Source organism: Carlito syrichta, unplaced genomic scaffold (genome assembly GCF_000164805.1).
Source record: "Carlito syrichta isolate Samal-C Ts95f unplaced genomic scaffold, Tarsius_syrichta-2.0.1 Scaffold123576, whole genome shotgun sequence".
Taxonomy (NCBI): domain Eukaryota; kingdom Metazoa; phylum Chordata; class Mammalia; order Primates; family Tarsiidae; genus Carlito; species Carlito syrichta.
The window spans coordinates 77,126-101,467 of record NW_007067672.1 but is presented as its reverse complement, the minus strand read 5'-3'; the positions used below and the strand labels follow the sequence as shown (position 1 = coordinate 101,467).

The following is a 24,342-nucleotide window of genomic DNA, read 5'->3' as shown; positions in this document are numbered from 1 at the left end:
CCCAGTGAGACTCCAACTCAAAAAAAAAAAAAAAAGTACAGCCATGCCCAAAGCAGAGGAGGCAAGAGCACCAAACCCAAGGGTACACACGCAGTTTGGGAATGGACACTAGAATGCTAATTTGCTCAGATTTGAACTTTTTCTTGGTTAGAAATGTGACCGTCCACATTACAGTGGAATATCTTCAAAGAAAGAAGTGTTAGGGTGCTTTTATAAACATATCCAGTAATCTTCAGACTTTAATAAAAGCCAGTGCTGTTGTATATTTGTTTTTTCTTTATTGGGAAGTTGGTAGGGGAGAGATAGTGGGAGGGGAGCTACTTTCCTTGTATAATTATCATCTATTTTTCACTTGTAAACCGCTAAAGGGGCGGTAACATTTCACTTTAGCTGTGTTTTAGTTTTTCAGTGTATATTTAAATCCTAGTCATGCAAATATAGAGAACTTCAGAAAAGTGAAGCAGTTAGTTACTTAGAAAAACAATGACAAACAATTCTAGGTTTAAAAAATTGTTATCCAAGATTTTAGTAAGGTGGGGTGAGATAAACTACCTTTAAAATTCCGTGGTTTAGTCATTTGAATTGGGTACTTGGAGATACCTTGGATGGTCTGTTGATATAAAAGGAGACCAGCTGTAGTTGAAATATCTACTCTTAAATTAATCTATACTACTTAAAGGTATTTAAAATGCATCACATTTTATTAAACCTTAACAAAATAGGTAATTCTAATGTATCATGCATACGCATAATACTTACTACAACTGTCTAATGTTGAAACATAATTTTGATGAATACACCACTAAGTATAATCAGCAGATTTGAGAACAATTCCTTTTTACTCTAGCCTGTGTGACCCTTATCATAACTGTACACAGTAATTCTTTTTATAGTAGCCTAAACTGTGAACTCATGTAACGTAAACTTTTCTATGTAATATGCTAAAGGTAGATTTCTGTGCAATTTGTATATTGTACTTTTATTTTAAAATGTATTTTGGTCAGGCATAATGGTTCACACCTGTAATCCCAGCACTTTGGGAGGCTGAGGTCGGGGGATTGCTTGGGCCTAGGAGTTCCAGACTAGCCTGGGCAATACAGCAAGAACCTGTGTCTACTAAAAATAAAAAAAATTAGATGAGTGTGGTGGTGCTAAACCTGTAATCCCAGCTGCATGGAAGGCTGAAGCAGGAGTATCACCTGAGTCCAGGAATTCATGGCTGCGGTGTACCACTGAACTTCAGCCCAGGTGACAGAGCAAGATCTTGTTTTTTAAAAAAATATATTTTAAGATGAAAGTGCTGGTCTCCTTGCCCCTAGTCATGCCCCTCCCTCACTGCTTTTGACATTTGGTACCTGCCTCTGTCTTTGCCTGCCGCATGGCTGGGGTTTATGCTGCCTCACCCTCTGTAAACCCTCAGGGGCCATTTGTTAAACACCTTCACACCTTTACAACTTAGGGCAATGTGCAATAGTTCACAGTCACGCTCCTAGCCTATTTCAACTATTCAAATCATAAGAATTTCTATTAAAATAGCCTATTGATTCTTGGCAGTACATTGAACAATGACAGCCTGCCTTGTCTGGGGATGGAATGCTTTGGATATTATTATTATTATTATTTTTAGTTGGAGTCTCACTCTGTCACCCAGGCTGGAGTGCAGTGGCACGCTCCCAGCCACCGCAGCCTTGACCTGCTGGGGTCCGGCGATCCTTCCACCGCAGCCTTCCAAGTAGCTGGAACTACAGGTGCACGCTGCCACGCTCGGCTAATTTTTTGATTTATTGTAGAGATGAGGTCTCGCCAAGTTGCCCAGGCAGGTCTCGAACCTGCGGGCTCAGGTAATCCATGCTTTGGGTATTATTAAGTCTTGACTTGCTCACTAGATCTGATGAATTGTGTTGCCGTGCAAACTGCCATGGAGCAAAGTTCTATTATCTTATAGGTGACGCTCTGTAGACGCTCCCTTGAAACCCAGGGAGTTGTTAAGGCAGGCATTATTATCCTCATTTTTTATTTTTATTTTAGAGTTGTGGGGTTCAAGTGAGGATTTTCTACATAAGTAGGTTGCATCAGGTGAAGTTTGGCCTTCTAGTTGGCCTTATCTGTTCCTGGTAATGAACCAGGTACTCACTGTGTTGCCACGTTCCCCACCCCCACTCCCAGCAGTGCCTAGTGCCTACTGATTCCACCCTTGTGCTAGCATGCCTGGTGTTCAGGGCCCACTTATGAGTGAGAACACGCAGTATTCAGTTCTGTGTTTCTTTTTTTTAAATACATACTTTTTATTTTAAAATGGTGGGGTACAGTTAAGGGTTAGGTATACAAATATGCATTGTGCAGGTACCCTTGTGGATGAGGTATGCCCCTTGTCCCCAGACAGATATTGACTACTGTTAATTCCACCTCTCTTCCCCTCCCTGCCCCCCCCCATAGTTTCCCTCCACTGTCAATCCTTTTCTTATAGTATTACGATAGTTGTTCAAGGTCCACTTATGAGTGAGAACATGTGATACTCAGATCTTTGTTTCTGTGAGAGATCACTCAGTATTACAAACTCTAATTCCATCCAGGTTGCTGCAAAAGTCATGATTTTGTTCTTTTTTATGACTGTGTAATATTCCATTGTGTATATGTATCACATTTTTTTAATTCAGTCCTCTTTTGATGGACAGCATGGTTGCTTCCATGATCTTGCTATTGTGAACAATGCTGCGATAAACATACATGTACAGGTATCTTTTTTATAGAGTGATTTGAGTTCTTCAGGGTATATTCCCATAGGGGAATTGCACTCTGACAAAGACCTAACATCAAGGATCTACAAGGAACTCAAACGTGCTGAGAAAGAAAAAAACAAACAACCCCATTACAAAGTAGGCAAAAGATATGAACAGTCACTTCTCAAAAGAAGACATATGAGTGACCAACAGATACATGAAGAAATGTTCAACCTCACTAGCCATCAAGAAAATGTAAATTAAAACTACACTGAGATACCACCTAACTCCAGTCAGAATGGCCATTATCAATAACTCAAAAAATAACAGATGCTGGAGAGGATGTGATAAAAAGGGAACACTTCTACACTGTTGGGAGTGTAAACTAGTGCAGCCTCTAATCAGTGTGGCAATTCCTAAAAGCTCTAAAAATCGACCTTCCATATAACCCAGTTCTGTGTTTCTGTGGCAGTTCACTTAGCATGATGACTCCAACTGCATCCAAGTGGCTGCCAAGGCCTTGAATTTGTTCTTCTTTTTGGTTGCATAACATTCCATTGAAAATGTGTTATATATATTATTTTCTTTTTCTTTTTTTTTTGAGTTGTAGTCTCACTCTGTCACCCAGACTGGAGTGCAGTGGCATGCTCATAGCCACCACAGATTCAACCTGCTGGGTTCAGGTGATCCTTCCACTTCAGCCTTCCAAGTAGCTAGACCTACAGGTACGCACCACCATGCCTGGCTAATTTTTTGATTTATTGTAGAGATTAGGTCTCGCCATGTTGTCCAGACTGGTCTTGAATCCGTGGGCTCAGGCAATCCTCTTACCTCAGCCTCCCAAAGTGCTGGGATTACAGGCATGAGCCACCACATCAGCTATCCTAATTTTTTAAGGTGAGGGGTGTGAGGCCTGGAGGTATTAAGTCAGTGGCTCTTAAGTTTTCTGTATATTAGAATCACATAATACTTTTTAAGAAATACCAACTATGCCGGGCTCGGTGGCTGAGCCTGTAATCCCAACACTTTGAGAGGCCGAGGTGAGAGGAATGACTGAGCCCACAGGTTCGAGAACAGCCTGGGCAAGTTGGTGAGACTTCGTCACTACAATAAATAAATAAAAATTAACTGGGCATGGTAGCACATGTGTGTAGTTCTGGCTACTTGGAAGGCTAAGGCGGAAGGATCGCCGGAGCCCAGCAGGTTGAGGCTGCAGTGGCTGGAAGCGTGCCACTACACTCTAACCTGGGTGACAGAGTGAGACTCCAACTCAAAAAAAAAAAAAAGAAAGAAATACCAACTAGTCACAGAATAAGCTTAATAATAGAGTAGAGATGACAGGGAAAACAGCTAGTGAATTTGAAGACAGATCAATACAAACTATCCAGTCTAAGAAGGAAAGAAAAATATTGAAAAAAAAAAATGAACAGAGCTCAGGGATCTGTGGGATAATATCAAAAGTACAATATAAAATTGTTTTATCCAGCTAGGTATGGTGGCTCACACATATAATCTCAGCAACTTGGGAGGCTGAGACAGGAGGAGTGCTTGAACCCAGGAACTTGAGGCTGCAGTGAGCTATAATTGTGCTACTATGCTCCAGCCTGAATGACAGAGCAAGACCCCATCTCTAAAAATAAAAATAATAAAAATAAATTGTGTTATCTTAATTCCTGAAGGAGAAAAGAAAGAGATTTGTGCAGAAAAAAAATTTTTTAATGACTTGAAATTTCCCAAATTAAGTGAAAGACAATTTTCTTTCCTTCTTAGACTGGATAGTTTGTATTGATCTGTCTTCAAATTCACTAGCTGTTTTCCCTGTCATCTCTACTCTATTATTAAGCTTATTCTGTGAATAGTTGGTATTTCGATTCAGAAACATGAACAATGAAAAATATGGTACATTAAAAGAAAACTGGGCCCAGAAACATCATACTCAAACTGTTCAAAAGCAAAGATGAAAAAAACGTTTAGGTGGGGCTTGGTGGCTCAGCCTGTAATCCCAGCAATTTGAGAAGCTGAGGTAAGTAGATTGCCTGAGCCCAAGGGTTCAAGACCAGCCCGGGCAACCTGGTGAGACCTTGTCTCTACAATAAATCAAAAAAATTAGCCAGGTATGGTAGTGCATGCCTGTAGTTCCGGCTACTTGGAAGGCTGAGACGGAAGGATCGCCGGAGTGCAGCAGGTTGACGCTGGGGTGGCCGTGAGCACGCCTCTGCATTCCAGCCTGGGCAACAGAGTGAGACTCCAACTCAAAAAAATAATAATGTTTAGCCAGAAGTGGTGACTCATACCTATAATCCCAGCACTTTGGGAGATGGAGGTGAGAGGACTGCCTGAGCCCAGGGGTTCGAGAACAGCCTGGGCAACTTGGCAAGACTTCGTCTCTACATTAAGTCAAAAAATTAGCCAGGCATGGTGGCATACACCTGTAGTTCAGAAGGCTGAGGCAGAAGGATCACCTGAACCCAGCAGGTCAAGGCTGCAGTAGCTATGAGTGTCCCACTGTACTCCAGCCTAGGCAACAGAGTAAGACTTCTACTCAAAAAAAAAAAAAGTTTGAAAGTAGCCAGAGCAAAATAGCACGTTACATGCAAATGAACAACAATGTGAATGACTGTAGACTTCTTGTCAGAAACCCTGCAGACCAGAGGACAGTAGAAAGACAACTTTCTTTTTTTCAAATTTTATTTTATTTATTTTGAGTTAGAGTCTAATTCTATCACCCAGGCTGGAAGGCAGTGGCATGCTCTTAGCCACTGCAGGCTTGACCTTTTTGGCTTAAGTGATCCTTTTCCTCAGCCTTCCAAGTAGCTGGAACTATAGGCATGCGCCATCATGCCCAGCTAATTTCTTTTTTTTATTGTAGAGATGAGGTCTCACCAAGTTGCCCAGGCTGGTCTCGAACCCACAGGCTCAGGCAATCCTCTCACTTCGGTCTCCCAAACTGTAGGCGTGAGCCACCACGCCAGGCCTAGAACAACAACTTTCGAGTGCTGAAAGAAAAGAACTGTGAACTTGGAACTCTCTCTTCAGCAAATATATTCGTTCTCAAATGAATAAAAATTAAGAGAATCTGTCATCAGCTGACCTGGTCTAAAAGAATGCTAACAGAAGTTCTTTAGGCTGAAGGGAAATATGAAACTTCAAGAATACAGGACAAGCAACAGAAGTGGTCAATGTCAGGTAAATATAATAGGTCATTTTTTCAAGTTAACTGTTGAAAGAAAAAGGTATAACACTTTCTGGGGTATTTTTGATGTATGTAGATAAAATGCACATGACAATGGTAACAGAAAGTGGAGAAGTAAAGAAATTTCAGAGGTTTTTGTAAGCCTTTTGCATCTTACTTGAAGTGGTAAAACATGAATCTAAAAATAGTTTGAAAATTAGATTTGTTAACTATTATTTCTATAGCAATCACTAAAAATATTAAGCAAATAAATATAATCTGAATTCCATTATATAAATTGATATGAAATCCTAAAAAATTATTCAGCAATTCAAAGGAAAGAGAGAACAGAGGAACAAAAAACAGAATGGATAAACAGAAAAATAAAATGGTAGATTGAAATCCAACCTTATCAATAACTATATTAAATTTAGATACTATAAACACACTAATTAAAAGTCAGAATTTGTCAGATTACACAAAAACAAGACTCAACTATGTGTTGTCTACAAGAAATCCACCTTAAATATGATATGGATAGATTAAAAGTAAATGAACAAAAAAAGACTTGCCATGCAAACATAAGTTAAAAGAAGTCTGGACCCGCCTGGGCAACTTGGCAAGACCTCATCTCTATAATAAATCAAAAAATTAGCTGGGTGTGGTAATGCGCACCTGTAGTTCCAGCTACTTGGAAGGCTGAGGCGGAAGGATCGCCGGAGCCCAGCAGGCCAAGGCTGCAGTGGCCGGGAGCGGCCACTGCACTCCAGTCTGGGCGACAGAGTGAGACTCCAACTCAAAAAAAAAAAAAAAAGAAGTCTGGAATGCTTATGTTAACAATAAGACAAAGTAGAATTCAGTAGAAGAGAATTTACCAGGTATACATAGAATATCACCTAATGATAAAAAGGTAAATTGAGGCCAGATGTGATGGCTCAAGCCTGTAATCCCAGTGCATAAGGAGGCAGAGGTGAGAGAATTACCTGAGCCCAGGGGTTCAAGACTAGCCTGGACAACTTAGCGAGACCTCATCTCTGTGGTTAAAAAAAATTATCCAGGTGTGGTGGCATGCACCTGTATTTCCAGCTACTTGGAAGGCTGAGGTGGAAAGATCACCTGAACCCACAGGTTGAGACTGCAGTGACCATGAGCATGCCACCGCACTCCAGCCTGGGTGACAGAGTGAGACCATGACTCAAAAAAAAAGAAGGTAAATTTATATGGCTATTATCAAAAAGGTAAAAATAACATGCTGGCGAGGATTCAGAGAAAGGGTGAACTTTTGTACACCGTTGGTGGGAATGTAAATCAGTACAACCACTATGGAAAACAGTTTGGAGGTTGCTCACAAAACTAAAAATAGAACTACCATATAATCCACCAATCCCACTGCCGGATATATATCCAAAAGAAAGGATATCAATATGTCAAACAGATAGGTACACTTCCATGTTTATTTGAGTACTATTCATAATAGCCAAAATTTGGAACCAACCTATTTGTCAATGGATGAATAGATAAAGAAAATGTGTTACATATACACAATGGAAGACTATTCAGTCATAAAAAAATAAATAAAATCCTGTCATTTGCAGCAACATGGATAAGCCTGGGGATTATTATGTTACGTGAAATAAGCCAAGCACAGACAAATATCACATGTTTAATTCCAGTATACATGCAGAGTACCATCAGAATTGTTAATCTGGAATCATTTCAGATTGGAGGATCAAGATGACCAACTAGAGGCAGTTGGAGTACATTTCTTCTACGGTGTAAACCAAGACATCAAGTTTCCTCGGCACCCAGAGAGGAGTGGGACCAATAACATGTCCCACGACTCATCAAAGAAGTCACAATAGCCCACATCACGCAAAGAAGAGAAAAATCAGTCAACTTGGGTTGGAACTGGCCAGACTCTAGTTTGGATCACGTCACAGACCACCAGCAGCTCTCAGATGCCGTAGAGAAGTTGAGTGAGGGGAATTCAGGAATTCTGTGCTCCTGCCATGAACATGGAGGGCCTTCTGAGCCATGTGGAACTCCAATCCCTCAGAAACTGCCTTACCTACAGTCCCGCACTGCCGAAACACACTTGGAAGGGTGCAGAAAAAAACAGCCCTGAGCCCCTCCAGGCACCATATCCGAAGAACCCATCCCTTGCTGGTGGCTGCTTTCTAGCCAGCCTGGGAAGAGAAGAGCCCCAAGGGCAAACCCCATGGTGGCAGACAGTTCCTGGCTGGGGTATGCTGCTGAGAACACCTGAGATCAACTGCACTTTGACATTCTGAATGCAGACTTCCTGAAGCCAAGGCAGAGGAGCAGATAGGACTCATTGCCATAGCAACCCCTCAAGCCCAAGATAAACTCCTTTGAGCAGCCTCAGCATAGCAGAGTTACCCCATTAGCCCAGTGCCTGGAGACTTCCTCTCAATACCCACTGAGGTAGCCAAGAGTGCATACAAGTGGGGAGCTTGAGCTCTTCCACATCCCACATACCCCAAAGGCTCAAAACAGAGAATGTAGATAATCCCCACAGCCCTGTTCACCACCTAGGTTGGCTGGGCACTTCCTTGGAGCAACACAGGCCAGGCAGAAAGGCCACAGTCACCATCACAGCTGGCTTTCTACCACCACAAGTGCCACCCCCTGGCTGGAGGTCAACAGTACAGCCCATCAGCTATAGGGAAGGTCTGGTCTCAGACCCAATCTAACACCACTATCCAAACTACCATTCAGGATGTCTTGAGTCTGTGCAAATACCCATCACAGGACCACCACAGCTGGCAATTGAGAAACTCAACACAAAGGCTATATATATAAAACCAAGGGACCCCCTACAGTGCCTATGTCAGCCACTTGTCAACCTCAAATAAGAAGATATTGTCTAGCCAAATGAGAAGGAACCAGAAAAATAATTCTGACATTATGAAAAAACAGAGTTCTTCAATATCCCCCCCCCCAAAAAAATCACACTCTTTAGCAATGGACCCTAACAAAAATGAAATCTTTGAAATTCCAGAAGTAGAATTCAAAAGGTTGATTTTAAAATTGCTCAATGAGATTCAGGAGAAAGTTGAAAACCAACACAAAGAAATTTTAAAAAACGATTCAGGACATGAATGAAAAATTTTCCAAAGAGATGGACACCTTTAAAAAAATCAAGCTGAAATTCTGAAAATGAAATAATCATTTAAGGAAGTAGACAATGCAGTGGAAAATTGTACCAGTAGACTAGAACAAGTAGAAGGATCCTAGAACTTCAAGACAAGGCTTTTGAGTTAGCCTAATCAGACAACAATAAAGAATCAAGAAAATGGAACAAAGTCTCCAAGAAATGTGGAATTATGTAAAATGTCCAAACTAAAAATCACAGATGTTCCTGAGGAAGAAGAGAAAACAAGAGATTTGGAAAATCTATTTGAGAAAATAGTGGAGAAATACTTCCCTGGCCTCATCAGAGATTTAAACATCCAGATACAAGAAGCCCAAAGAACCCCCAGAAGATTCACTGCAAAAAGGTCATTTCCAAGGCAGATAATTATCAGGTTATGCAAAGTTAATGTGAAGGAAATAATTTTAAGAGCAGTGAGACAAAAACATCAAATAACTTACAAAGGTAAGCCTATCAAACGAACAGCAGACTTCTCAGAAGACATTCTATAAGCCAGAAGGGATTGGGACCCCATCATCAATCTCCTCAAATAACAGTTAGCCAAGGATCTTGCACCCCACAAAACTAAGTTTCATAAATGAAGGAAAAATAGTCTTTCTCAGACAAGCGAACACTGAGGGAATTTGTCACCATTAGACTGTCTCTACAAGAAATACTCAAAGGAGTTCTAAATACTGAAACAAAAGGTTGAAATACACTAGTAGAAAAACACTCAAAATCATAAAATTCACAGGACTTATAGAACACCAACATAACAGAAAAATACTAAAAAATAAAGCAACCAGGCCAGGTGCGGTGGCTCATACCTATAATCCCAGCACTTTGGGAGGCCAAGGTGAGAGGATTTCCCAAGCCCACGAATTTGAGACCAGCCTGGGCAACTTGGTGAGACATCATCTCACAATTTAAAAAAAATTAACCAGGCATGGTAGCACATGCCTGTAGGCCCAGCTACTTAGAAGGCTAAGGCAGAAGGATCACCTGAGCCCAGCAGATCAAAGCTGTAGTAGCCATGAGCATGCCACCGCACTCCAGCCTGAGTGATAGAGTGAGACTCCAACTCAAAAAAAAAATAAAAAAAATAAAGCAAGCAGATAACAACTAGCATGATGAATCGAATAGCATTTTACATGTTATTATTAACCCTGAACATAAATGGTTTCAATGTTCAACTAAAAAGATATAGACTGGCAGGACAGACAAAAAAACATAATCTAGATATCTGCTGCCTTCAAGAGACCCACTCAACACACAAAGACTCCTATAGAATCAAGGTAAAGGGATGGAAAAAAATACTCCATGCAAATGAAAACAAACCCAAAACAAGCAAAAGGAGTTATTCTCATACCAGGTAAAAACAGACTAAATTAACAAGGGTAAAAAGAAAAGAAAAGAGAAGACAAAGATGGCTATTATATAATGATAAAGGGATCAATCCAACAAGAAGACATAACTATTTTATTTTATTTTATTTTAAAGATATGGGGTACAATTCAGGATTAAGTATACAAGTGGTCATCAAACAGGTAAAGTTTGGAGTTCTCCTTGGTCCCCACTCTGCCTGGTTTGAGATCAGATACACTTATTGATGTTGTGTCCCCCTATCCCACCCCAGTAGTATCCTGCTACTACCAATACCTTTCTTATAGTATTATGGTAAATGTTCAGAGTCTGCTTATGAGTGAGAACATGTGGTACTCTGTTCTTTGTTTTTGTGAAAGATCACTGAGTATTATAGACTAAATCCATCCAAGTTGCTGTGAAGTCCATATGTTTGTCCTTCTTCATGGCTGCATAATATTCCATTGTGTATATGTACCACATTTTTTTAATCCAATGGGTAACATATTTGGTTTCATGTTTTTGCCATTGTGAATAGAGCTGCAAGAAACATGTGTGTGCAAGTATCTTTTTTTGTAGAATGATTTGGGTTCCTCCAGGTATATTCCCAGTAGAGGGATTGCTGGATCATATGGAAGGTCAATGTCTAGTTCTTTTAGAAATTGGCACACTGTTTTCCAAAGAGGTTGCACTAGTTTGCATTCTCACCAGCAGTGTAGAAGTGTACCTTTTTCTCTGCATCCTTGCCAGCATCTTGTTTTATTGATGATGGTCATTCTTACTGGAGTTAGGTGGTATCTCATGCGGTTTTGATTTGTATTCCTCTGATGATTAGTGAGGCTGAGGATATTTTCATGCCTGTATATCTTCTTTTGAGAAGTGTCTATGCATGTCTTTTGCCCACTTTTTAATGGGGTTGTTTGTCTGTTTTTCCTTTCAGCACATTTGGGTTCCTTGTGTAGTGGCCAAAAGTTCAATCTGAGAGACCACCAAGAGCCAATTCCAATGAAAGTTCAAGAGGGTCTTTATTTACAAGCTCGAGCCTGGGCCTCTGTTGACAGCTGACACAGCGGAGTACATTCAGAGGCCCTGATTTCCTTAAGCAGATGCCTTTTATGCTTTTACACAAAGGGAGGAGGAGTTTGGGGGGGCTTTCCAGTTGTGTTACCATTTAATTGGGTAGTAACCTCTGGTGGTCAGCTTAATCGTGGAGGATTGGCTAGCCTGACTCGGGCTGACCTTGGTCCACTAGCTAGGGAAGTTGCAGAGACATCTGGAAACTTAGGTGATTACCCCCTGGCACCTGATTGGATGTTGCTAAGGGGAAAGTGAGATAAGGGAAGGGGTTGAAGCTTTGCAGTTTTTCCCATAACTGGAACTTTAAACAGTTACAGGTTATGTTTTAACACAGAAAACTAAAAATGGCTGTGCTATTGTCCACAAGCTGATTACATATTTATTGGGTTATAGCATGCTCTTAACCTAAGTCTATGGTATACTTTATTACGGTCCTCTCACTTGTAGATCCTGTACATTAGGTTTTTGTCCGTTATACAGTTGGCAAATGTTTTTTCCTATTCTGTGGACTGTCTCCCCATTCTCTTGATGATTTCTTTTGCTTTGCAGAAGCTATTCAGCTTAATGAGGTCCCACTAGTCTATCTTATCTCTTATGGCCTGGACACTTGGGATTTTGATCAGGAATTGATTGCCAGCTCCAATTTCCATAAGGATGTCTCCTGCATTTTCTAAGCTTCTTACAGTTTGAGGTTTTATGTTTAGGTCTGTGATCCATCTGGAATTGATCGTTGTGTATGGTGAAAGGTAGGGGTCCTGTTTCGATCTTCTGCATGTGGTCAGCCAGTTTTCCCAGCACCATTTACTGAATAGGTTCTCCTCTCCCTAGTGGTTGTTGGTGGAGGCTGTGTTGAAGATGAGTTGGTTGAGAAATTGAGGTTTTGTTTCTGGAATCTCTATCCTGTTCCATTGGTCCATATGCCTACTCTTGTACCAATACCAGGCTGTTTTGATTATTGTAGTAGCCTTACAGTAAAGAGTGCTTAGCCTCACTAATCATCAGAGAAATGCATATCAAAACCACAGTGAGACATAGAAAAATTTAAAGTCTGGAAGTGTGATACCTCCGGCTTTGTTTCTTTTGCTAAGGATTGTTTTGGCTATTCATGGTCATTTATGTTTTTTTTTTGAGTTGGAGTTTCACTCTGTCGCCCAGACTGGAGTGCAGTGGCCGCTCCCGGCCACTGCAGCCTCGACCTGCTGCCTTCAAGACCTGCTGCCTCCGGCAATCCTTCCGCCTCAGCCTTCTGAGTAGCCGGAATTACAGGCGTGCTCTACCACGCCCAGCTAATTTTTTTGATTTTATTGTAGAGATGAGGTCTCACCTGCCCAGGCGGATCTCTAACCCACGGGCTTGGGCAATCCACTCACCTCAGCCTCCCAAAGGCGCGGAATTACAGGCTGAGCCACCGAGCCCGGTTCATTTATGTTTCTAAATGAATTTCTGTATTGTCATTTCCAGGTCTGAGAAGAATGATGTTGGTAATTTAATGGGTATTGCATTGATCTGTAGATTGCCCTTGGTAGGATGGAGATCTTAACAATGTTGATTCTTCCTATCTATGAGCGTGGAATATTTTTCCATTTGTTTGTGTCTTCTTGGATTTCTTTGAACAGTGTTTTGTACTTTTCATTGTAAAGGTCTTTCACTTCTCTGGTTAGGAAAATCCTGAGGTATTTCATTTTTTTAGTGGCTATTGTGAATGGGATTGTGCTTTTTATTTGGTTCTCTGCCTGCTTGTTGTTGATGTATAGGAACGTGATTGTCTTTTGCACATGTATTTTATATCCTGAGATTTTGCCAAAATCCTTTAACAGAGAAAGCAGGTTTTTGACAGATTCTCTTGGATTTTCGAGGTATAGGACCATATCATCAGCAAAGAGGAATAACTTGACTTCCTCTTTTCCTATTTCGTTCCTTCTCTTGTCTGATTGCTCTGGCTAGAATTTCCAATACAATGTTGAATGGGGGGTGAGAGTGGGCAGCTTTGTCTTGTTCTGGTTTTCAGGGGAAATGTTTCCAGTTTCTGTCCATTTAAGAATATGCTGGCAGGGCTGGGTGGCTCAGCCTGTAATCCCACGCCTTGGGAGGCTGAGGTGAGTGAATTGCCTGAGCCCTCGGGTTCGAGACTTGCCTGGGCAACTTGGCTAGACTTCATCTCTACAATAAATCAAAAATTAGCCAGGTGTGGTAGCACATGCCTGTAGTTCCAGCTACTTGGAAGGCTGAGGCGGAAGGATCGCCAGAGCCCAGCAGGTCGAGGCTGCGGTGGCCAGGAGCGGCCACTGCACTACAGTCTGGGTGAAAGAGTGAGACTCCAACTCAAAAAAAAAAAAGAATATGCTGGCTGTGGGTTTATCATAAATAGCACTATTTTGAGGTATATTCCTTCTATACCTAGATGTTTAAAGGTTTTTATCATGAAGGGATGCTGGATTTTATCAAAAACATTTTCTGCATCTATTGATACAATCATGTGGTTCTTGTTTTTACATCTGTGAATATATTTAATTACATTTATGTTCTTGCAGATGTTGAAACAGCCCTGCATCCTGGGGATGAAGCCTACTTGGTCATGGTGGATGATTTTTGAGATGTGTTGTTGGATCCAATTTGCTAGAATCTCACTGAGAATTTTTGCATCTATGTTCATTAGGGATATTGGCCTGTAGCTCTCTTTTTGTTGACTCTTTACCTGGTTTGGATATCATTGTGATGTTAGCTGCATAAAATGATTTGGGGAGAATTCTGTCTTTCTCAATTGTCTGGAATACTTTCAATAGGATTGGTATCAGCAACTCCTTGTACATTTTGTGGAATTCCACTGGAAAGCCATCTGGTCCCGGGCTTTTTTTTTAGGTAGCTTTCTAATGATGGAGTTGATTTCCTAGGTTGTTATTGGTCTATTTGGTGTCCTAATATCTTCTTGTTTCAACCTTGGGAGACTGTGTGATGTCAGAAATCCTCCATTTCATTTAGGTTTTCAAGTTTATTTCCATACAGGTGTGCATAGTAACCTCTGATAATCTTTTGTATTTCTTTGGGGTCAGTTGTGATTTGATCTTTTACATTTTTGATTGTGTTTATTTGGGCTTTTTCTCTCTTTTTCTTGGTCATTCTAGCTAGGGGTCTGTCAATCTCATTTATTCTTTCAAAAAATCAGCTTTTTGTTTTGTTGATTTTTTTCTATGATATTTTTGCCTTCTGTGTCCTGAATTTGGGCTTTTACTTTGATGATCTGGATTCTTCTGCTAAAGTTAGGATTTTGGTGGTCTTGTCTTTCCAGCTCCCTTAGGTGATTTGTTAGGTTGTTAACTTGTGATCGTCCCATTTTCTTGATGTGTGTTCATAGAGATATAAATTCCCCTCTTAGAATTGTTTTCATGGCATTCCAGAGGTTTTGGTAAGATGTTTCTTTGCTTTCATTTGTTTCCAAGAATCTTTTAATTTCTGTTTTGATTTCTGTGTTGACCCAGTAGTCATTCAGCATCATGATGTTTGGTGTCCATATCTTTGTGGGTTTGGGGGGAATTTTGTTGGTGTTGATATTTATTTTTATTCCACTGTGGTCTGAGAAGGTGCGTGGCAGTATTTGATCTTATGAAGTTTGTTTATGCTTGATTTATGGCCAAGGATGTGATCAATCTTGGAGTATGTTCCATGTGGTGATGAAGAGAATGTATATTCTGTGGTTGCTGGGTGGAGTATTCTGTAGGTATCTATTAAGTTCATTTGGTCAAGCATCAAGTTGAGGTACTGGATCTTTTTGCTGATTTTTTGCCTTGATAAACTATCCAGCGTTGTCAGTGGGGTATTTAAGTCCCCAGCTATTAGAGTGTTAGAGTCAATATACATATTTTTAGTTTACTTGGTAGTTGCTTTACAAACACTGGTGCTCCTGTATTTGGTGTATATATGTTTAGGATGGACATTTCTTGTTGATGGATTGAACTTTTTATCATTACATAGTGTCCTTCCATGTCTTTTTAAATTTTTGATAGCTTAAAGGTTGTTTTGTCTGATATTAAGATCACGACTCCTGCCTTCTTAGTAGTCCATTCACCTGGAACACATTTTCCATTCTTAACTTTTAGTCTGTATGTGTCCCTTGTGGTGAGGTGAGTTTCCTGGATGCAGCAAATTATTGGGTCATAGTTTTTTATCCAGTTTGCCATTCTGAGTCTTTTCAGTGGTGCATTTAGTCCATTCACATTCAGGCTGATTATTGAAATGTGATTGCTCATCCTCATCATGAGGTTCTTTTTTTTTTAGTAGGAGTCTCACTCTGTCACCCAGGCTGGAGTGCAGTAGCATGCTCACATCCACTGCAGCCTCGACCTGCTGGGCTCAGGAGATTCCTCCACCTCAGCTTTTCAAGGAGCTGGAAACACAGGCATGTGCCACCATGCCTGGCTGAGTCTTTTATTTATTGTAGAGACAAGTCTTGCCATGTTACTCAGGCTGGTCTTAAATCCCTGAGCTCAGACAATCCTCTCACCTTGGTCTCCCAAAGTGCTGAGATTACAGGTGTGAGCCACTGTGTCTGGCCATGAGGCAATTATAAAGTTTCTTCTTTCTTTGCTCGTTTTCTTTTAGCTGTTGGGTTGAGGTATGTGTGTGTTTTCAAGTTTGCAGTTGCAATGTATTCTCTGTTGATTCTATGTTCTCCTGTTCTCTTAGGAAGTGCATGATCATTCTTTTCTTTTCTTTCCTCTATGCTTAATACCTTTTTAAGTATCTCCTATAGACCTGGTCTGGAAACTGCATAATCTCTTAGGGATTGGATGTCTGGGAAGGACTTTAATTTTCCATCTCTGATAAAACTGAGCTAGGCTGAGTAGGAAATTCTTGGTTGAAATTTTTTATCTTTGAGTTTGGGGAGCCAGCCCCCGAAGAGAGATTTAGCAGGTCCCTTGGAAGGTGTGATGGTACTGGCGATTCGTAGGGATAGATATTAAAAGAAAGAAAGAGACTGGGGGAGAAAGAAAGAAGCTGGACTCTGTCTAGTGCAGAAGCCGACTCTGTAGTAAGGATAGATATTAAAAGAAAGAAAGATGGAGGGATAGATATAAAGTGGAAGAAAGAGAAAGAAAGAAAGTGGACAACTGTTCAGTGAATTGAGCAGAACCCATTTTTGAAACTTACAGCTGGTATTTATCCCCAAATTTTACACAGGGAGTCTTGCAAGTCTTTCACATGAACACAAAGCCAGGTGCAGGAGGGGGCATCCCTCACCCCCCAGGTGTTTCCTGGAGTATGAGGAAGGGCAATCCCAATTAAATCACAAGACATTTACATGAACATAGAGCCAAGTGGATGAGGGGCATCCCCCACCCACCAGGTGTTTCCCCAAGCATGAGGAATGAGGATCCCAAAACTATCTCACTGCTCCTCATGCTTGGTTAATATTTCTCAAAAGCAATACAACAATTCTAATGTCATAATATTCTAATAATCAATAACTTTTAAAACCTATGCATACACAACACCTAATAACCAACCTAAATTCCAATTCCTCTCTATTTTATGCTAATTCTACCTACACTATAGAAACTCTTAATTATAGCCCAAACCAATTCCTAAGGAATGTAACTCAGTCAAAAGATCACACTGGGCCGTTTCTAGGAACAATTGATTATAATCTCTTAACAAAATGGCTGTTCCAAAATCCTGTAAATCTATTTTAACTTTTATAAAAGTTTCTAACTCCTAATCCTGATCATTAGCAATAAAGCTTCTAAAAAATAAAACCCAAGTATGAACTGTAAATTGTATTAAAGCCAAAACCGCAAATGTAGAAGATGGAAACAATGTAATTTCTAAAGTTAGCTGTATTCTTATTAAACCTCAAAATATCATGTTTGATCATGCTTGAACTGACATAATTCACTGCCATAGCATAACCTATTCTACAATACTTTCTATGAATAAAATAAATTCAATTTCTAATAAATAGAAAAAACCCTATACTAACTGTAGCTAAAAGCAGGTTTAAAAGAAAGCAGCCTAGTCGACAGTACGCGCTGGGCCCTTAGGAATGTGGCCCAGCCCAAAAGTTTGTGCTGGGCCTTTAGGAATGTGGCCCAGCCCAAAGTTTGTGCTGGGCCATTTCTAGTAGCTCTAGATAGTTATCTGTATTATTAAGGTTGAAATAGCACTTTGTATGTATATGCTAATTCTACAAATATACCATTACATCTTAAAAGAAGCTTGTACCATATTAAAGGCTCCCAAATGTGACCTGAGTTTGAATTATGTTAAGTATAAAGCTGAAACCGCAGTCTGTGAGAAACGGGAACAATGGACTCCTAAAGTAAGCCATGCCTGTCGTATTCTCAGAACTTCATGCTTAGATCAGTCCCTGCTAGTGGATCATGCCAAACAGCAAAGAAGGGAAGAGGGAATGGGCCTTCAGCTCCTGAACTCAACCTAGTGGTCTTAGGGTCTGCAGCTTACCTGGATCCCTAACGCTCAGGCGGGCCTCCATGGCTAGCTCCCAACATTTGAGGACTTTGAATATTGGACTCCAGTCCCTTCTAGCTTGTGGTGTTTCTGCTGATAGGTCTTCTGCTATTCTGATTGGTTTTCCCCGGTAGGTAGTTTGACATTTCTCTCTTGCTGTCTTTAGGATTTTTTCCTTTTGTACCTTCTTTGTGCAGGTAAGTTACTACGCATCTAGAGGTTGGTCTTCTCATTTGATGTCTTGTGGGGGTTCTCTGTATCTCTTATGTTTGGTTGGTCACATCCCTGGTGAGATGGGGAAAGTTTTCTTGGATAACTTCCTGGAATACTTGCTCCAAATTGTTCTACATTTCCCTTTCTTCTTCTGGGATACCAATCAGGGATAGATTCAGTCTCTTGATATAATCACACATCTCTTGGAGGCTTTGTTCTTTCTTTCTGAGTTTTCTGTTTTTTACAGATTGAGTTAATTCCATGTTTTGGTCTTCAAGTTCTGAGATTCTGCCTTCTGCTTGATTAGTTCTGCTTTCCATGCTTGTCATCTTGTTATTTATTTTCTGAATGAATTTTTTATGGCAAAAATCTCTGTTACAAGTTCTTTCAGTGTTGCATCTTGTCTTTCTTGAGTCTTATTCACTCTTTCCATTCATTCCCTAATTCCTGCTGTATTCTGGGTCAGTCATTGGTGACTTCCATTGTTTGGGCTCTGAAGTCTGATTTTTCAGGAATTTTCTCTTTGTTACACTAGGAATTACCTGTGTTCTCTGTTGATTTTTCCTCACTTGTAATAGATCTCTTTCTTTTCTCTTTAGTTCCTTTATTCAGTGGCAGTGGGAGAAGTTTTCACTTCTGATGCTTGCTCAGCCCTCTATTCTTCCCTTATTCCTGGTCCTGAATTTGTTCTATTTTGAAACAGGGCTGTGGGTGGGAAGCTTTGGTGTCCCTTGTAGGTTTGAGAGTCGAATAAGGTGTAGGATGAGGAGTTAGGATTCAAAAACTACTTGCACATCACAGTGTTCACTGATTGTGGTATGGTTTCCCTGAGACCCAATCCTACCACCACTCTATATGATGATGCAATTGGTATATATGTGTACTCACTGAGTCCAAGATACAGTAACAGCAATGAGAAGAACAGAGAAAAGTAGAATGAAATAAGATGGTCATAAATCTGAAAAAAAATGTAAAAACACAGGACAACAAAAGCAGAAACCAGGGCAAAGAACAATTAAACACACACCCCAAAACAAACTGAAAAACCAACAAAGCAAAACAAAACAAAAAAACAGGAAAGCCAAACATACACATGCATGCCCAACACAAAACAAAGTAGAAGAAAAGGAGGAAAAAAAAAAGGAATTCAAATTAAATCCTCACACATATATTCACACACACATTAAACTAAAAAAAGAGAAGAACAAAAAAGCAAAAACAAACATACAAAAAAACTGAAGGATGAACACTCAATCATTCACATACACACATAAATACAAAAGAAGAAAAAAGAAAGAAAAAAGAAAAAAAGGATGGGGAGATGTAGATTGAACCCTCACATACACATTTGTGTACAAAGGAAAAATATTTAAAAATTTAAGGCCAGACTTGGTGGCTCAGTCTGTAATCCCAGCACTTTGGGAAGCTGAGGCTAGTGGATTGCCTGAGCCCTTGGGTTCAATCTAGCCCAGGCAACTTGGTGAGATCTCATCTCTATAATAAATTTAAAAATTAGCCACGTGTAGTATCATGTGCCTGTAATTCAGGCTACTTGGAAGGTTGAAGCAGAAGGATTGTTGGAGTCCAGCAGGTCAACACTGGGGTGGCCGTGAGTGTGCCACTGCACTCCAGCCTGGGTGAGAGTTGAGACTCCAACTAAAAAAAAATTTAAAAATGTAAAACAAACAGTCTGAATGCAGTGGCTCATGCCTAAAATCCCAGCACTTTGGGAGGCCAAGGTGAGGGAATTGCCTGAGTTCATGGGTTCTAGGCCAGCCCAGGCAACTTGGTGAGACCTCATCTCTGCAATAAAAAAAAAAAAAAAACTAGCCAGGCATGGTGGCACATGCGTATAGTTCCAGCTACTTGGAAGGCTGAGGTGGAAGGATCACCTGAACCCTGCAGGCAGAGGCTGCAGTGGCCATTTGTGTGCCACTACACTCCAGCCTGGGTGACAAAGTGATGCTCCAACTCAAAAAAATAAAAATAAAAACAAACAACCAAAACAAACAAAAAACCTTCCCCCTTGTGGCAGGTTCTATAACTCAACTGCTCACAGGTAAGCCCCTCTGCTATCTCCCACAGAGCTTGGCCTCATTCACAATTTCCCCAGTATCTGGCCCAGGGAAGGAGGAAGGGGTCGGGCTTCAGTCCTCCCTTCCCACTCTCATACGGTGAGGGGGATCCCTTCTGGTGGGGAGGTGTGGAATTGTCTCTTCCCCAGGTACGGATGCTGGGGGGGGAGGGGCAGTGCCCCAGCTAGACTTATCTTGGAGAGGAGCCCTCTTATCATGGCTGATGCCCAGGTTCTGCCTGGGTTCGTTCCTCTCAGTTGTGCCCCAGCCACGTGGTTCAGAGGATTTCTGGGGAGGAGAGGATTGGGTCAGCCCTAGACTTTCCACTGATCTCTTTGGAGATCTTCCTGGTCCTTTTCTGGCCACACCCTTTGTCCCACAGCTTCATCAGGGTAAGGGGTTGGGTGCCTGAGACTCAGCACTCATCCTGTCCCTCTGGAGTTTGTGTTTCCAGAATATTTGATATTTCAGGGGTCATGATCAACCCCTGAGTTGATCCAACAGTCACAGAGATTGAGTCTGTCACTCCATGATGAACAAGCTGGAGCACTTTCCTGCCCCTTTTCCAAGATGGTGGCAGGGTGCCCCTTTCATCTTCTCCAGCGGGGCCTGCCTCTGGGCTCCCTTGCTGTGCTCCCTCTGCAGCCCTTGCTGTCAGTGTCCAGTCAGGCACTGCAGTGGTGAGGCAGAGCCTGGAGCTGGCAGTCTCTCCCGGCAGTTTCCTCCTGGGAATGGCTTTGTTGATTTTTTTCAAAATGGTGCTTGGATTCTGTGTCCCAGAGAAGCACTACAGACAAAGCAGAGTAGTTACGGCACTAGCCATTTCACCAGGAGAACCCTGGCCACTGCTCCCAAGTCCCCTCTCAGTCAGCCACTCACATGCCCACTTACTTACCAACACATACACAAAATTTTCCATACACTTATTCACTCACTCACACTGCGACCCGGCATAGTCTGGCTCCACCGCCATCTTCTCCCTTCCTAACAATTTTAAATATATACACACCTAACACCAGAGCCCTCAGCTCTATAAAATAAATTCTACTAGACCTAAAAAAAGAGATAGACAGCAATACAATAATAGTGGAACACTTCAACACTCCACTGACAGCAATAGACAGATCATTATGGCAAAAAGTCAACAAAGAAACATTGGAGTTAAACTGGACCCTAGAGCAAATGGAACTAATAGACATCTATAGAACATTCTACTCCAAAACTACAGAGTATACATTTTTATCAACAGCGCATGAAACATTCTCCAAGATAGACCATATGATAGGCCACAAATCAAGTCTCAATAAATGTTTAAAAAAATCAAGATCATATCAAGCACCTTCTCAGACCATAGTGGGAATAAAACTAGAAAATAACTTCAAGAAGAAGAAAAAAGAAGAAGAATTGTTAACCTGTACCCCTGTGGAAAACAACTTTATCAACTTGAGTACAATGATTATCTTCTGTTCCATCTACCTTTTGTCTTTAAGGCTCCATTCATTTTAAGTCAGTATCTTTCTTTCTCCAGCATCTCAACAACTTTCTTCGATTTCATACAGATTTAATATAGTTGGATTGATATGTCACATTCTGTATCCCATTCTGAGATTTCCCCAACCTTATAAATGACTTTAAAATTTTTATATAAAGTTCACGCTTGCTGTTATACATTCTGTTGGTTTTGACAAATACATAGTGTTAAGTATCCTTCCCTGTAGTGTCATACAAAATAATTTTACTACCCTAAAAAATCCCCTAAGCTTCACTCATTCAACCTCATCCCTCAGTCTCAGTCCTGATCCTCTGGCAACCACTAATCTCTTTACTGTCTCTGTAGTTTTGCCTTTTCCAAATGTCATATAATTCGAAATCATATGATATGTAGCCTTTCCAGATTGACTTATTTCATTTGACAATATGAATTTAAGATTCATCCATGTCTTTTTATGGCTTTATAGCTTATTCCTTTTAATCACTGAATAATATTTCTCAGTATGTATGTATCACAGTTTGTTTATCCATTTACCTACAAAAGAACATCTTGGTTGCTTCTGGGGTTTTTGTTTGTTTGTTTGTTTGTTTGTTTTGGCCGTTATAAATAAAACTGCCATAAACATTTGTGCACAGAGTTTTTTGTGAACATAAGTTTTCACATTAATTTGGTAAATACCTAGCGGAGTAATGGCTGGAGCATATGTTATTTAGTTTTGTAAGAAACTGCCAAACTCTTCCAGTATCATTTTGCATTCCCACCAGCAATGAATGTCTGTTGCCCACACCCTCACCAGCAATTGGGAGATGTTTGGATTTTAGCCATTCTAAAAGGAATGTAGTGGTATCGTATTGTTGTTTTAACTTCCCCTCCTTTTATAAACCCTTCAAGTCTCTGCTCAAGCCCCCTTTTTTGCCTTGTCTAGCTCCCTAATCAGGCATATGTGGGCATCTGTTGCGACACTCTGGGAGCATTCTCCACATCTCTCAGTCCAAATACTAATCACAACACTGTATAGCTGGGGGCTTGGATCTCCCTTTCCAGCCACACCCAGCACATAGAACACATGTAATAAATGTGCATTTACTGAATGAGTGAGATGGAGGGGCATTCAAAACCTGTCAGCCATCAAAAATTGAATATACACAATACATAAATTGTGATTTTTGATGAAACTCCTTATTTCTACTTATGACTTTTGTATGCATCCTCCAATATTTATTCTGTACCATCACACAGAAAGTATCATAAAATGTAGCCCAGGGAGGGGTAGCAATGCAGAAGGAATGCACACACAGAGTTCACTTTCTGGGAGTTGTTGTCTATCCTGATAGGTGTATCACATGCAAAAAATCACACAACACACATTCAAATGAACAAAATGAAAGAGCATCACAGAAAGATCTCCATGGTGCTCTGAGGAAAAAAAGAGAATGCTTCAGGCCCCTGAGGAATGAGGCTGGGAAAATCAGGAGAAAGGAAGCAGCCAGGGAACCACATGTGTAACCATCCTTCGAGGCCCCTAGCAAGGCCTCTCTGGAGGAGGGTGTTGGCCCATACCAAGCTTTCCAGGGCTAGTGCTACCTGTAGGTTGCAGAATGTGTACCAGTCAGGTCTGTGAATGTCTACTCATGTACACGGTTTCACATTCACAAATACATGAAATGCTGCAGCGCTTCTCTACGGGCCTCAGCAATGACAGCAGTGATCAGACATGAGTGCTGGGAGATAAACTGGGGAACCCTAAAGTCTCATGCACAAACGCATGTTCCACGTGTCTACGTGAGCAATCAACATACGTGCATGTAATCTATCAAAGACCAAGGGCCACCAAAGTGACTATGGTGGATGTGACAACTGACCACAGCCTAACCATCTGGGAGGGAGCCAGTTTCCACTGGGTGACAGTCGAATGTGGGTTAAGCCTAGGGTGGCCCTCAGCATGCCGAGGGCATCAATGAAAGTGTGGTTGTCACACGCCCTTGAGAGTATCTGAGTCAGAGATCACTCTAGCGAACAGAGGCTGTCAAAGACCAACACCAGATGTTAACACACAGGTGGAACTCTGCCTTTTTTAGGAAGAAGAAAGAAATAATGACTACTCTGCGGATATCCTGTTGCCAGGAGGGACAGGACTTCCCTTTGCTCTCTTCAGGTAAGGAGATGGTCAACCGGGACATCAAATGGTAACATCTGAATGTTTCTGTGTGTGAAAGCAGTAGAGCCCTAATCTGTGGGAGTCAATTAAGTGTTATTTACACGACATCAGCAGGTCCCTTCATGCTGACCACACATGAACATTTTCATCTCCCAGTTCTACCAGAGTTCAGTGGGTTGAGACCATGCTTGTGCTTCTCTTGAACACCCTGGAGCCAAAAACAGGAGCACACAGTGATGTGCTCATACATCAGGAGGACAGTTTTAAGTTCCCCAAACTCTGGAACTAGAAGCAAATTGGAATAATCTTTTTTCAATAATTGTATTGTCTTCTAGGGTATACAATTTTCCACTGTGGACATCAAAGTGTATGAAAATCACTTTCAAGTCGTTTGTATATTTAAGCCTAGCCAAATTATCCAGAACACTGAGACCCACTCAAGAAAACACCCTGTGCT

At 41.0% G+C, this 24,342-nt stretch overlaps 1 protein-coding gene across 1 annotated transcript in view; it reads right to left on the bottom strand.

The window, feature by feature from the left end:
• Window positions 1-24,342, bottom strand: part of POLN (DNA polymerase nu) — a 141,195-nt gene that overhangs the window by 70,230 nt on the left and 46,623 nt on the right. Inside the window, 1 exon segment of the mRNA XM_021707722.1 lies at window positions 550-610. Coding sequence (XP_021563397.1) covers window positions 550-610 — 61 coding nt within the window.